At 32.9% G+C, this 16,480-nt stretch overlaps 1 protein-coding gene across 1 annotated transcript; it reads left to right on the forward strand.

Moving 5' to 3' along the window:
- Nucleotides 1–7,644: 7,644 nt before the first annotated feature.
- On the forward strand, nt 7,645–16,434 carry LOC145619217 (diacylglycerol kinase 5-like). The gene is made up of 13 exons (XM_081673862.1): nt 7,645–7,838; nt 9,018–9,239; nt 9,348–9,470; nt 9,575–9,703; nt 9,976–10,061; nt 10,699–10,822; nt 11,680–11,728; nt 12,650–12,732; nt 13,065–13,132; nt 13,251–13,328; nt 15,366–15,453; nt 15,580–15,696; nt 15,859–16,434. Exons 2-13 carry the CDS (start codon nt 9,036–9,038, stop codon nt 16,183–16,185), a joined length of 1,476 nt encoding a protein of 491 aa, XP_081529988.1. The 5' UTR covers nt 7,645–7,838; nt 9,018–9,035; the 3' UTR covers nt 16,186–16,434.
- Nucleotides 16,435–16,480: the final 46 nt, after the last annotated feature.

Below are 16,480 nucleotides of genomic sequence, written 5' to 3' on the forward strand. Positions count from 1 at the left end.
ATTGACAATACTCTAATATTGAGTGCTTGATTGTATATGTTTGTAAGATTTAGTATAGGAGCAAATATAGTAGTATTAAAATACTCCTTAGAGTTGACAAATTAGGAATCCTTGAAAAAGTAGCTTTAGTCAGTTGTACTTTATGTTGCTTGTGGTTTTGGGTTAAATTAAAGTACATGCATGACTCTTCTTATATACTACACTCAAAACAATCCAACAACTTATATTTTGATAGAGCTCTTTCTTTGCATAAACTCTAAAGAGGTAGCATTTATTTATTTATTTATTTATTTTTCTGATTTCCCTCTATTTCAAGTGAATTCTCCAGTCCTTCTGTATTTTTTCTAATTTTCCTTCCTTTGCTTTTTGGTGTTACTAGGTTCGCTCATCTTTTGGAAGTTATTGTAATTATTGCTATGGTTGAAGTGCTTCTTCTGGTAAGTTTTCGTGCTATGTATATTATGATTGTTTCTTTGTTGTGCTACAAAATTCATTGCGGTTTTCTATTTGTTTCTTGGTTCCTGTTACAAGATTGTTGTCTTCATTAAGGTGTACTTAAATTTCAAGCTTCATCACTTATTGCACTACGACAAATACGTCCCTTTAACCAAAATTTAGACAAAAGAGGTTTCAATAAGTCAATCTCCACACTACACCTGGTAAACTGACCTCTCTCTGCTTGAGCAGTAGTCTTGTCTACAAGCAATACCTTCCCTATTTTTGAACCAATTTGGTTCAAGAAAACTGATTTCAAAATAATCAACTAGGAGTTTAGGGATACGAACCCATGTCGTCAAGTATTTCATTGGAGCTTCGTCTGGTACAAAATTAGGCACCCACTTACAAATTGTCAAGTAATGATCATCAAGGAGCCAGGGACCTTGAGTGAGAACATGAGTGTAATTTGCTTGATTAGTGAATCTAGCAATATAGTAGCTACATCCTATGTCAGTTAGGGCTAGCTCTCCTCTAATGTTCCACTTTTTCTTCAGCCTTCGCATAAGTTCTATATACCCTAATTTGCCACTGAAAAGTTTGATGATTGATGTAGACACCAATTTGTGTCTCCCCAAAACCAAACCCAATGATGAATACCTTTTGCGTCAAACCATAATCGAATGAAGTGAAAGTGTGAAAGGTCAAGTGTTGCGGTTAGTTTTTAATAAAAAAATCTTTCTTTCTGTTTTAGGAAACAACTCTATTTTATGAAAATAGCCAATCCAGTTTAGTTTGGTCCACGACAAGGGTCCAATAATATTGTTGTTAGATGGGGCTCGAAAAGACCTTTCCAACGATATATTATAAGCTCAATTGCGATGAATAATGAGGAAGTTATGGTCAAAACACTAAACTGGGCCCAAATCGGAGTTTACCTACGACCTAATGATCATAAGGAGGGTCCAAAGGTTTAATCCTATTCCTAAGCTAATTAGGATTGATTAGAATCTTCATTAAAATTCTAAAAGATCTTAATTATCCTTTTTGGAAAAGATAAGATCATAGAGTTTGAATTTGAAAAAAACTTTCCTTTTTTAGAGTCCTAATTTTATTCGGATTTAATCATGTTAGACAAAATGGCAATATGGTTGCCTACAGATTACTTCCTGCTAATGGTGTAGAACAATCATTTGTAAATTCTTTCCTCAGGGCATTTTAGCTTTTGTGGATTAATTTAATAATATTGCTTTCATTTTTTTCCCAAAAGAAAGCTTTATGGGCATGATAAGTGATTAAGTGACAATAGTGTTTATTGGGTTGGTTTACTCCATTAAATATCTACTTAATTAGTTTGATTTGTCGTAGTTTTTGCTTTAATGTTTATGCTTGTATGAGTTTTATTTAAAGCCTATTAGCTCAATTGGTAGAGCATTGTACAAGTGTACAATGATGTAGGTTCGAATCCTGCATAGACTATGAAAAGCTGATTATTGTTATAGGGTGGCTTTATTTAAATAAAGATTACTATACGAAAAAAAAGGTAATCATAACAATAGTGACTATATAAATTGGGGTCACAACATATGTAAATATGGGTTATTATTTTTAAATAAGATTCACTATATGTAAAACTAGGGTAGCTATTACTATTTATTTAAATAAAGGTCAATATATGTGTAGGAGTCACCTTGTGTAAAAATAGCATAACTACAAAAGGTCCATGTATTCAAATATGGGTTATTACATGAAAAAACAAAAGGTCACTACATTCAAAACAGGGTTACTACATGCAAAAAAAAAAAAAAAAAAAAAAAAAAAAAAAAAAAAAAAATTATATTCAAATACTAAATGTAAATAAAAAAAAAAAAAAAAAGTTCACTATATTCAAGTACTATATGTACAAAAAAGTCACTATATTCAAATACTCCACTATATGTTAAAAAAAAAAAAAGGTCACTATATTAAAAAAAAAAGGTTACTACATGTAAAAAAAAAGTAGCTATATTTATATAAGGGTCATAACATCTGGGGAGAGAATTAAGTGAAAAAGTAACCTATTTGTTAAAAAGGGTCAATGTAGTCTTTATCTAAATCTTATAGCCTATGTAGGACTTGAACCTACATCCTCTGTGCCAATAAAAATATACACAGTGCTCGACCAATTGAGCTAATAGGCTTATAAAGTTTTCAACTATATGATCTTCCAGATCCTACGAAAGTCTATTATAAAGGCATACATGTCTTTAAGAACAACGCTCATGTCCCCTTCTTATCACCAAACATAGCATTAGCTATCTGACCATTCACTAACTACTGGGTTAAAGAAAAACGTTTGCACATACTTTGTTTTTCTTTCAAGTTGCAAGACAAATAATACCACAGTACCGCACTCCTCACAATTGAAAATAATGACAAGAATTTATCAGCTTGAAGCTCATTACTCGCATTTATAACATTATTGATTAACTTTCACAATATCAATTGTTACAAAACATAGCTAATAGCGGAACTCAATTAACTAGCTATATATAGTGACCCTTAAAATAATATAGCAACCTTTCTCATAAACTAATGTCACAATAGACATAGTGACCTTTATTAGCTTAGAGTCACCTTTACTAAGTACATAGTACATTGTTGTTAGCTAGCCTCCTCCCAAAGTCCCAATACCTCCATTTCACAGACTCCTCATTTGTCTTGACTCTTGACATAGTTCTAAAGCTGTCACATTCAATAATTTAATTGATTTGAAATGCTTACCTGCACATATATTAGAATTCGATTACTCTGCGATTTCAAGTTATTTTCCCCTAATTTGAAGTTTCTTTTGCATCATGCTTCATATTTATTCCCCTAAGTTAGGAATCAATTCAATCAACCACAATTAATGAATTAGAAAAACAACACAAATCAAATACTACTCACAATGTAATTTATGTAATTTTCAAGCCTTAAATTACCAGATTTCTCACCATGATCATAGTTTTAATACTTTAAACCTCATTTATCAAAAAAAAAAAAAAAAATAACGAACTTTAAACCTTAAATCATACATAAGCGAAACAAAAATTGATGAAGAAACTTCCAATTGATTAACATTTTAGAATAACTAAAAGCCCTAAGTAGAGAAAACATAATGATTTGGAAAAACTAAATCAAATTAAAAACATAATCAATTGTTATTCATGATAGTTAATCGAATATTTGACGGAAAATTAAACAAAAAAAAATGATACCTACATATTTGTGTTTGATTCTGATTCAAAAACTGATTTGTTGAGATCAATCGCAGTAGAATTTTGTACTTCAATCGATGAATTTGCATCGTGATTTCGTCGATGATGTTGTTCGCAGAGGGGAGAGAAACTAGTTGGGGATTTTTTTTTTTAATCAATAAAGGAATGCGGGGTTAATGGGTTATAGAAGGGATTTTGTTGAATTGGGCCGGGCAAGTACGCGTGGGCTATTTTCTTCAGACAGCAACACGTGAGTAATAGTTTATCCCTGGACCCAGGACTAGGAAAATCTACCTAAACCCCTCATTCCCACTCAGCTCTTCCGCATCTCGCACCAAAGTGACCCACAAACTGCTACCAACCCAACTCCCCAACCCACATAAAATACTCCCATTTTCTTTCTTGTTCTTTCCTTCCAAACTAAATTCATATTAGGATATAAACTCTTCAATTTCAATCATTTTTTTAATGAATTTTTCGATCTGTTGAAGATGTAACAATGGGAGGCAATTGCAGCAAATTAAATGAGCCCTTTTTTTTTTTTCTCAATCTTATACTTCATTGTAAACTACTTTGGGATAGAAATATGTGATTGAATTTGCTGTTTTTATTTTCTTGGGATATAGTTTTGTGATTTAGTTTTTTATGTTTTATTTTTGTTGTTTCGTGATTAATTTTTAGATCAAATTAGCAGCTACTCATATAATGCTTCCAATAAATCATATGTGCTCACATTGAAAAATCGTTATGTAATTATGTTCATCAGTGATGATATAATTTCCAGATTAACTAAAATGATTAGAAACCTTTATTCTATCTAAATATTAGTATATTTTCATAATTTCTAAATTCAAAATATTAATAGTATTAATTCGATGCTTATTTTGAGATAATTTGATGTTCATTTTGAGATAAGTTGATGTTCATTTTGAGATAAGTTAATGTTCTTTTTGAGATAATTTGATGTTAACTTATTATTTTTTCATGACCATGTCCAAACTAAGATATGTTTATTTATATATTAATAGATAATTTGATGTTAACTTATTATTTTTTCATGATCATGTCCAGACTGATATGTTCATTTATACATTAATAAATGTTCATCTCTAATTCTTATAAAATTATTTTTGATCGTGTCAATTGTCTCACTCATGTTCATTTTCATATAAAATTGGTTCATTTCAACACTGATTCTTGCTCAAATCCAATAATTTATATATCTTGATTCTTGTCTATCACGTAAATAAACAGTCGTGGATATATTGAGTTAGACCACACACTAGCAATAAAAAAAAGGAAGACGGCAAAAAGAAGGAAACCAAGAAGGCATGGAAGCAACATGAACCAATAAGAAGAGCTTGAAGTTTTTTTAATTTGGATTGAGAAATTTTTTGTGTTTGATACATGCGTGGAATTGTATTGTATATTTTAATATCCAATACTTCATTTTTTGTTGTATACAATTTTTCTTTGATTGATTTCAAAAAAAAAAAAAAAAAAAAAAAAAAAAAAAAAAAAAAAAAAACTTTGATTTTGTTAAGAAGGAAATAACCTTTTTTTTTTGTTTCCTTGAATACTACTATAAATCACATCCTTCAGAAGTAGACATCTAGCTAATACATATAAAATGTTCACATTAGGAAAGCAACATGTTAATAAACAAAAAACTAAATGATCATAATAACTTGATACGATGATTGAGCATTAATAGTGGTCAATGTTGATGAATCTTCATGGACTATATTATAATAGTACTCCCTCCGTCCCTAAATTACATTCCTCTTTCTCTCTATTATGTGAGGAATAAATGCAAGAAAGAGGAATGTAATTTAGGGACGGAGGGAGTAGATATTATTGTAAATTTATTTTTAACAAAAAATTAAAGGTTTTCTGTGCATAGAATGTGTATGTTCATTAAGCTCACACAGTCACACATAATCATTTCTTTTACTATCTCTTTTACTACTATATTCAATATCATATCATTAAATGTTCATAATCATATCATTAAATGATCAACAATAATATTAAGGAAGCACCTTTATGAAACATTCACCTTAATAATTTTTATTAATAAAATATATCGTGAATCATAAACCCCAAGAATGTTGTACCAAATCTTACGGAAAAGATGTTCAAAACCCAATTCGTGGCAATTCTAAAATTTATTCTCACTTTAATCTATTTACATATATATATTGAAAATTGTTCATTTTCATTCTAATACATGATCATTTAAATATATCAACATGCTCATTTTCTTAAATAGTCAAATGTTCATCTCTATAAAATCATATGAACATTTATAAATTATAATATTCATATCTTTTTATCCTTTTTTTTTATACATATAAGTGGTTACACAATATGACCAGCCGCACAAAAAACACGCTATTATAAAGAGTAGTGTTTTAATATGAAGCACAATGACCACCTAGTTAGTTTCTTTGAAGTAACAAGGCCAAATCTTTCATTATATATATATCCAAAAACACAATAAGATATATCATTCTTTTTTTTTTTTTTTTTTTTGATCAAATAGTTTATATGCATTGTAATAAATATACTTACCTTGTATAAGAAGTACTTATAGATTTATAATGAACGTGCTCATTTTAAGAGACCTATATTATTTGTACATTTACAAAGCTACATATGTTCATTTTCCAGGACACAAGCTGAACATAAATATATGGTGGTTGGAGCTATATTCATCTCCTTTTCTCCTCCTCATCAATCCTTTAATACGTAGATGTTTTGTCTATCGCAACTTCAACTTCAGCCACAATAATTGTAGTCGTCGTCGCCACCACAGTGCAACATTAGGAATTAAAAATCATCATGGTGACTAATCTTCATCCCAATCAAAACTAGGGAATTTCGGCTTAAATTCTCTAAACTATTCATGTGCTATTTGCTTGTTAGTGCTTCGATTAGGCTTGAAGTTTGCTTGTTAAATTAATTGAATATAAGTTAGGATCATCAATTGAAAATCATTACAGTGAAAACTATGAAATCAAATAATGATAATCAAACAATTACAATAGAAAAATAGAGTATTATCAAAAAGAAAAAACGATTGATTAAATTGTCATTAAATATACTAGTATGAATTACTCACAATCATAATTAAAAAAAAAAAAACAATTAAGCTAGAAATCTCCATGGAAGAAGAGAGAGAATATTGAAAAACAATAAATTAAAAGAAAAAAAAGAGGTGAGAGAAAATCAATACTATATACTAAAGTAATTACCAGGAATATTTTCTAGAATTACACGTGTCAAATTTACATTAAAAAATTTCCCTCCAAAAACTTTTAATTTTTTAAAATTATTTTCCTTAGAAATAAAAAGATAATTGATGAAAAAATAAAATAAACAATCTTTTTCAAAAAAGGAATAAAAAATATATAGCCTAAATAATAGAACAATAACAACAAATTAAAATAAATGAAATATTTAAAATATACACAATCTATAAACATATACAAACTTATAATAATATATAAATGTAATTTTTTTCCTGTGAATATCCGAGCGTTGCTCGGGCAAAGAACTAGTGAAATCACTAAAAAAGAGGAGAAAGAAAATAAAGCAAATTAGCTATGTAAAAATATTTATACAGCTCTGCAAATTAAAAGTTGTAAATAAGGAAAGAAAAAACAAAAACCAAAAAAAAAAAAAACCTTGCAAAACATAACGAATGAAAGATGCTGTAGTTTAGAAGGGGGTGTAGGGAGGATTGCATAAACTACAGTCTAGGGAAAAATTTGTCAGACCATAATATTGTGGACCAGGTCCCCCAAAGAATTTTTGAGCTAAACAGGCCATTAATAATTTAATGTAATAGGGATCACAATTAATAAAGTCAACGCCAAATCGCCAATAGGCAACAGCAATTAAATTTGTAAAGGCTTATGAGTTATCACATAATCTTACCAGTTTTATTCTCCAACATCCGCTTTCTCTTTCCTACAACTGCAATTTGCCCATTACTCATACAGTCACACTAATTAGTACTCGTATATGCTTTTAAATATCTACGGTTTTGCCATTCTCTCACCTTTGAGGGCTTCACTACCAATTTCCCTATTTTTTATTTTTGCTTCTGGTTACCTGGTGTGCTGATCTGGTCTGGATATGCTCTTTTAAGACTATTCGGTAACATTCTCTGCTATTTTTTTTTTTTTTTTTTACTCTGTTCTTCATATTGGTTTTGACAATTTTCAATATTTATGATATTTGTTTTTTTTTTTTTTTTTTTTTTTTTTTTTTTTGTGGAAATTTCTTGAATTTTGATGTTCAATATGATAATCGATTTTCAAATAATCGCCCCATTTCTTTACACTTTTCATTAAGTCTCTTTTGCCCGTTACTAATACAGGCACCGACCCGTTACAAAAAACCGGGTATTTGTAACACCTGTATAAGTAACGGACAGTGCCCATTCCAAAATAAATCTGGTTTGTCCGATATAATTAGCTTTTTTTTTTCATTAGTATTTGTTGATTTATATATATCAAATTTATATATTCATGTAATCACGTGAGATCATGTTAATCATGTCATACAAAGTATATGCGATGATATGTACTTTTAAAATATCCATTTTATTTTTACTTGTAATGATTAATATAATAATATATATCAATGGTCAAAATTGTACAATCAAAAGCCGTTGTTTTGAGAACGGAGGTAGTATTATAAGTTATAACCATCTATTGATATTAAATGGTTTTTTTTTTTTTTTTTTTTTTTTAAGCTTTAATTTTTTTCAAAATTTTCCTGCACTAGCTATTTTGTATTTTATGGAATAAAAATGTGATTAAAGGTAACAATATGAATGAGATGCAGTTTGATTGATCACCTGAGACTTTAACCATCTACCATAATACCATATTTGATATGCCTTAGTTTGTCAGTAGTGTTTTGGATCAAAGGGCCATTCTAAAATTAAGAATGTTTGGTAAGGTAATAGTTACATACTGGTAGTATATCTTAAACACTACAAATATTAGCTGCGTTGACATGTAACTTTACTAGCTACTAGATGACATTCCATGACAACAGGCTGACAGCTACTCGCTTCTCCAATGTTACCAGTCACCCAAAAGCTGAAAGCTATCAGCTGCTGCTAGTTTTGTCGAATAGGGGATCACTGGTGCATGTTTTAGAGGATGTTATTGTGAAAAATACGATAAGAGTAGGGTGTTCTGTTACATGAATATTAATGGTTTATGATCTGTAAAATTATTATGTGCTGCTGTCTGCATGCTTATGTTTGTCATTTTGATTATAGCATAATTAGTTTTCTTCTGTAATGGTTGCGAAATTATGCAGCTGAGTCTGAATCATAGCATGGAGGGTTCATTATCCGAGTCAAATAGACAGTTAAAGGAATTTTGGATTCCTGATTATATAATTAATCAAGATTCCGAGCCTGAGGACTGCTCATATGAAATTCCTGAGTGTCCTGTAATTGTGTTTGTCAACTCGAAAAGTGGAGGTCAGCTTGGTGGGAGTATTCTTGAAACGTATCGGTCACTTCTTAATAATTATCAGGTGATTGATGAAGCTGGAATATATACCCAGAAATCAGATATAAAATACCAATTTGAAGCAGCCAGCTTTGAATTTAGTTCCATGAGTGAGTAGATTGTGTAAATGCAGGTAGTTGATTTGTTGGAACAAGCTCCTGACGAGTTTCTAAGTAATCTCTATCTTAATTTGGAAAACCTAAAGCAGAAGGAAGATGATTTGGCTATTCAGATCCAGGAGAAACTCAGACTAGTTGTAAGTCTATGCTACTACAGTTGGTTTGTGTATGTTGCTCATTACATCTATAATGGTTGTTGCCCTACAATATTCCAGTTTATTAACATTTGCTTTCTCATTAGGTTGCCGGTGGTGATGGTACTGCTGGATGGCTTCTTGGAGTTGTTTGTGACTTGAAATTGTCGCATCCTCCTCCTATTGCTACTATGCCCCTTGGAACAGGAAACAACCTCCCCTTTGCATTTGGTTGGGTAAAAGACTTCTTTGTTAATGTTGTGCCCTTTTATACCATTGGATTTGTGTGCTATGTTCAAAAAGGCCTACCTTGTTTCTACTTAAACTGCATAGTGCATACACTTTTTTTTTTGCTCTCTTTATGTTTATCCATGTTCAATTTATACATTATCAACTGCAGATCTTGTATGGAGTGTTTTTTTTACCATCTATGTGGCCCTTTTATGTATTGTCCACGTCGATGGATAATCCTAGATGGTATATTCTAATATACTGTTTCAACTTGTAGGGAAAGAAAAACCCAGGAACAGACCAACAATCTGTAAAGTCATTCTTGTATCGAGTCATGCAAGCAAAAGAAATGAAAATTGACAAGTAATGTTTCTCTTTGACTCTATTCTTGTTGTGCATTTTATCATAATGTTCTAATTGGTGTATAACTATTGGGAAAAGACTTACTACGTAATATTTGTTCGTTCCATCCTTTAATATTCTTCATAGTTTCCATCTTGTGGTGTCCCAAACATATTGCATGACCTTATATGTTTCCTCCTTCACCTACTACAAACTTGTTGGTTACTATCTTAATATGTTTATATACTTTTACTGCTTTATATTTGTAACAAATTTTGTACTAGCATATTATAACTATTTGTAATATATTTATGCCAAAATGTTAAGTAGACGAGTAACACTTTTTTGTATATGTTTTTAACTTCTTCCATTCAGGTCATATTTGCTTTATTCTAACCTATTCTATTTTGTCTTCAAAACCAAACAAAAATAAAACAACTTATTCTATTTCTGATCGACATTTCCCCAAGAATCCTAACTATCCATTTTCCATTAGCCCCTCTAAATGATTTAACTTTAATATATGAGGTCATATTCTGGTTTCCATTCGCTACTAATGGGTACTGTCGGAGACCACCACAAAGTACATGATTTAGCATTTTCATTAATTATGTTTAGTATTATCTAATACTTTTGTAAAATTTTCTGTCATTTCTAGCTGGCATATCCTCATGAGGATGAAGATCCCAACTGAAGGAAACTGTGATCCAATTGCACCTCTTGAGTTGCCACATTCACTGCATGCATTTCATCGTGTTTCCTCAACAGATTCTTCCAACTTGGTACCTTTATAACTCTCCTGCCTTGTTACTTTTACATATCTACTCTTAATAACAACACAAAACTTGTGATTCTACATTTCATGCAGTATGTGCATTCACAAGTCATTGCCTGTAGTTAGGAAGAGTTGAAAATGAGTGAAAAGTTTGCTGATGTAGAAATAGACATTCAGAATTTTGGGATAAGAGAGGTTGGACGAATGCACTGTGATGCTGTGATGTGTAATTGAAAGTTCTGAAATGTAAACTTGCGTTGTGGAGTCTCTTAAATGACGTATTGTTATTAACTTATTATTGCTCATGTTGTTGTGCATTTAAATTTACAAACTTCACTGTAATAAGTATGGTGACAAAGGGATACCCGTCTGCTCTTCAAGTATCTTTAATACTTATATCAAATTTCCTACAATGCATCTTTAATAATGATACAGTAGGATATATTAATTATATAACAGTCCTAGTATATGATAAACATTGATTTTATATAATGACTAACAACCTAAATACAAAGAATGGTTTAAGAGATTACGATAAATAGTTTATGATTGTTGGTTAAGACATACTTCGTATGTCTTTAGAATATAATTGAAAGGTATGTACCTTGGTAGTTACTCTTTGATACTTCTACCCTAGTATAGCGTTGAAATGGCTTGGGTTTCAAAGATGGAAATGTTTAAGACCCAAGAAAACCTCAATTTCCAGACAATTCTAAGCCTCATTGCTGTAGAAATGATGGGATTTCGAAATGGGGAAACCTCGAAAATTTCATGCTCCCTAGTTTCTTCTTCATTGTTCTCATGCACAATTTTGATTTTACTGAAACTATATTCTCATGAGACCTTCTGTTTGATGCTTTTCAGGAAGGCCACCTTACATTTCGTGGTGGATTTTGGAATTACTTCAGCATGGGTATGGCGGTGGTTTTTGTTTCTCTCCCTCTGTCTCTCTTAACAGAATTTGATTAAAAAGTAATCAATTTGGAAAAATCCCTTCTTTTCCAATGTGCATGTTAGCCTGTTAGGATATATCAACTGGCATTTCACTTGGAGAACCCTCATTTTTGGTGGGACAAAGATTGTTGTGGGACTGAAATTTATGTTTCATTATACAATGTTTTTCATTTTATAATTTACAATATATATTTACCTTCATGAATAAGCGGTGATAATAATCCTATGCTTTGGAATTTTTTTTTTTTTTTTTTTTTTTTTTTTTTTTTGTTTGTTTTTTTTTGCATGATTTTAATTTATCTCAATGAGTGTAAGATAAGTGAAGTCATAAGCCTCAGTTTTGTGATCCTCTCTTCTTTTAATGTTTGCTGACCTTTTACATTTTCATACTTATTATGTTTGATCTTGGATAGTATTCGACTGAATGATGTTGCACTGTATATTCACCTTTTTCCCATCCAGGTCTTCCCTAGGTTTTTCCTATACTATGAGAATTTTAAAGTGGGATGATGTCTTACTTCATTAATGTAGCTTGTGTAAGCTAAAAGATTTGACCAAACTATCATTTTATTCGTTATATTTGCTGTTCCCCTCCCCTATATGACTGCAATAGATAAACCTTGTAGGTTGGTCTTTTATGCTTAACCTGGTTTTGATCAATTCAGAAAATAACTGGCTTTTAAGAGTTGTTTTACTGATATTCTTTCGCCACTTGTCTTGGCTTTTTTTCCCATCCTATGTTCTAGCAGTGTTTTCAGAATTAAAAATTTGAACATTGTCTTCTTTGATAGATATGAACAGCTGAACATGATTACCAACCATTTTACTCATCCAATTTTCCTTACAATATGCATTTTTTTTCCTTCTATCAAATTTGCAGGAATGGATGCCCAAGTATCATACGCATTCCATTCTGAGAGGAAGTTGAATCCTGAAAAGTTTAAAAACCAATTAGTCAATCAGGTTTGCAGTCTTCGATTGTTTTCATTGCATCATGCACTTATTATTGGGTAATTAATTGTTGTGTTACGCCTCCTTTTTCAACTTTCCCTTGAGGATGTAACTGCTATAATTGGGTGGGTATAGAGGGTGGGTATCTCATTTTTGTTAGCTATATAGCATTGAGCTCTCGTTCTATTGCATTTCAGAGTACTCATGATAGAGTTGATAATGATTTTTATAGTTGTGGAAGATACATAATCATGTCCCTTGATTTTTGAAAGAGAAATGTACTTTTATGTTATTATTTAGTTTAGTTATAGCAGCATTGAGTTGACCTTCCATGGGCGATGCAGAGTGCATATGCTAAACTTGGGTGTACACAAGGCTGGTTTTTTGCTTCCCTGTTCCATCCTGCTGATAAGTGAGTATACTCTGGCTGCTCTCTCAATATTCACTGTTACCTTTTTTTAGTCATTGTTAACTTTTTACATCAGAGATTTTATTTTTCGTAAGCAGAAGTTTTGTTTTCTTTCTCATAGGAATATTGCACAGCTGGCAAAGGTACAAATTATGAAGAAACACGGTGATCAATGGGAAGAACTCCATATTCCTCCTAGGTATGAACTCTATTATAAGTCTATATAATCACTGCTGGTAACACTCAGCTTTACATTGTACCTGTAGAACCTGTAGTATTTCCCGTTTGTGGAATGGTTATTCCTGACTTTTAAACTCTGGAGCTATGCAAAATTCCAGAAACTAGTAATTGTTCAAAGTTTAAAACTTAATGTGATGGCTTCTATTTTGGTTCCGAATTGCTGGTCTATTTTGATTTATATGATTATTATTGCAAGTTAATTACTTTGCGGAATGCCCTTAAGTGAGTAGTACTTTAAGCTGCACAGGAGATAGTGGTAGTACTGGTCATGATATTAAGCTGGTGAGCATTTGATTTAATTAGTAGTGGAAGCATACACTTTATGCTATTAATTAACCTCTTGAAATTGTATCCTCTGGTAAGAGTTAGTTTAACCGCCAATCTCCAATACATTCCAGCATGTTTAACACTAGTAGATTGATGTTATTGTCCCAAGGTTTTCAAAGTGACATTGGCTATTTTACCTGCGTTTTTCTATTTCTTTATCAATGTTGTGTGTTTTCTGCTTCCTTCCATACCATGTTCTATGGTCCAACTATATGCAGCCTTTCCTAACAGAAGAGAGTCTATAGTGCCATGTGTCTAAATGTCTAATTGAAAAAGCATCAAATATCCTTTATTTTTCAAAATTGAGGTGTTTAATTTGGTTCATATTCTAAATTTCTAATGATCTAAAATAGACAAATAGTTATGCTAAAAGCTATATCACTATTGTGTTAGATGATTGAGAAATACGTAAGCACGCAAATTAGACTATATACCTTTTACAGGGTGGTTAAAATACCATAGGCAATGATTTTGAAGAATGTAGTAGATAAAAGGAAATATTGACATTTGCTACCGGCAAGCAAAAGAACTATGTGTTACATTTGCTACCTGTTAAATTTTTTTTTTTTTTTTTTTTGCTACCACCCAAATCTCTAAAATATTTATTCCACTACCATCTACTGTCGCCGTTACTATTTCCGTTAGTTGGGTTTAGCAACCGTTCAATCACCTTGCAGCCACCCCTCCACCACCCTCCCCGCAACTGCCACCCCACCCCTCCACCTCACTGCCACCCCCTGCCAGCGTCGGCGCCGGCACGAACTCACCCCTCCCTTTCCCCCACCCCTACGCGCCTACGAACCCTTTCCCTTTCCCCGTTCTCGCTGCCCCGACCCCCACCCCGAACCAAAACCACCCCTTTCCCCATCCCCCCACCAAAATCCGCCCCAGGCCCGTTCCCCCCACCGAAATCGACCCCCCTCCCCTTCCCCTACCGTTGTCGGCCTTCCCTAACCCTAAACCACCACCCCAAAACCACCCAAAACGAATTTAGGGTTTCGCTTAAGTGGTTTTGGGGTGGTGGTTTAGGGTTAGGGAAGGCCGGAAACAGTAGGGGAAGGAGAGGGGGGTTGATTTCGATGGGGGGAACGGGCTGGGGGGAGGCGGATTCCGGTGGGAGGAAGGGGAAAGGGGTGGTTTTGGTTTGAGGTGGGGGTCGAGGCAGCGAGAACGGGGAAAGGGAAGGGGGGTTCGTTGGCTGCGTAGGGGTGGGGGAAATGGAGAGGGGTGGATTCGTGCCGGCAGGGGGTGGAGGGAAGGGGTGGCAGTTGAGGGGAGGGGTGGCTGGGTTACTCTTTTTTTTTTTTTTTTTTTGAATAAACTTACGAAACCGTTACGGATTCCGTTAAGTGTAGTGTAATTTTAATTATTTGATTTTAGGTGGTAACAAAATAAAATAAAAAATTAAACGGGTAGCAAATGTAACACAAGGTAATTTTGCTGGTAGTAAATGTCAATTTTTCCTAGATAAAACGACTTTGACATAAATTATTTATTTGGCTTTTATTGCCTGCAGCTATCGCGGAATGCAATGTTGCAATTAGTATTAAACAATTTGTGTGTTTGTATTATCATTTTTATAAATTTGCATAGTAAATATCAAGTTTTTTTTTTTTACCATAACAATTGGTTAGTCAACTAATTTTTTTTTTTTTAAATCTACGTACAGTATCAGGTCAATTATATGCCTTAACTTGCCAAGTTTCTCTGGTGGACTAAATCCTTGGGGCAAACCAAACAAGAACAGATCACGAGATGTTAGTCATAACATGCTGCTTGAATGTCTTGATTTCTTTATTTTTTTTTTTCACCCCATCCCCTGCAAAGCCTCTTCCCCCTTACAATTTTTGGGTGATTCTCATGGGTTGAAACCTGGTGTGCAGAGAGGTTTTACTCATCCGTATGTTGATGATGGCCTTATAGAAGTTGTTGGCTTTAGAGATGCTTTGCAAGGGCTTGTTCTTCTAGCTCCAAATGGCCATGGGACTCGTCTTGCACAGGTAACTTACATACCAGAATGCGAATTCCTTGTTTGCATTATGATCGTAGTGGCCAATTTGAGGATTATGTGCTTCAACAAAATACAATGCTTCTCTTTTGTGAGTTCTAGTTCTATGTAGAAATCTTACTCCACTAATTGGGGGTAAATTGTGCACTTTCAGGCAAGACGAATCCGTTTTGAATTTCACAAAGGTGCTGCTGACCATACCTATATGAGGATCGATGGTGAACCTTGGAAACAGCCTCTACCGGATGATGATGATGCTGTTGTGGTGGAGATCTCTCATCATGGACAGGTGAACATGCTTGCCACCCATGATTGCCGTGCAAAAAGTATACATGATCCCTCTTCAGTGCATTATAGTGGGACTGAGGAAGACGATAATGAAGATGATTCACCAGCCACTGAAGGTGAAGAGTGGAGCAAATTCGGTGCTGCAAGCACTTTCAAGATCCCAGATGAAGTTAACATATCACAGTTGAGTTAAGCTGATTGTCCACCCTACTGAGTGAGTATCTTCAGCTCTTTGTGTGCAAGCTCTCGACGGAACTACGTTTTCAGTTTGTTGCTTTTATGTATTTTCATTTCAAGTTTCATTATTATATACTTACAGATGCAACGATTGTTTTCCTCGAGCAAAGAATGATATGTGTGCACACATTATTCAATTTTCTTGTATGGAATTTACTTGATTATTGAGCTACAAAGGTGACAGATTTGGTTTTCTTTTGCACCAGGCTAAGGAAAATTTCCAGATCTTAATTAAGTTTTAATTCAAGTAG

The sequence above is a fragment of the Chenopodium album genome, chromosome 27 (assembly GCF_948465745.1).
Source record: "Chenopodium album chromosome 27, dcCheAlbu1.1, whole genome shotgun sequence".
Taxonomy (NCBI): domain Eukaryota; kingdom Viridiplantae; phylum Streptophyta; class Magnoliopsida; order Caryophyllales; family Amaranthaceae; genus Chenopodium; species Chenopodium album.

Bases quoted from the DNA above. Each gene is read 5' to 3' on its own strand.
- LOC145619217 (XM_081673862.1), top strand. From the start codon at position 9,036: ATGGAGGGTTCATTATCCGAGTCAAATAGACAGTTAAAGGAATTTTGG. The intron at 12,733-13,064 runs GTTTGCAGTCTT...TGGGCGATGCAG, and splicing joins AAAACCAATTAGTCAATCAG to AGTGCATATGCTAAACTTGG. The intron at 13,133-13,250 runs GTGAGTATACTC...TCTTTCTCATAG, and splicing joins CTGTTCCATCCTGCTGATAA to GAATATTGCACAGCTGGCAA.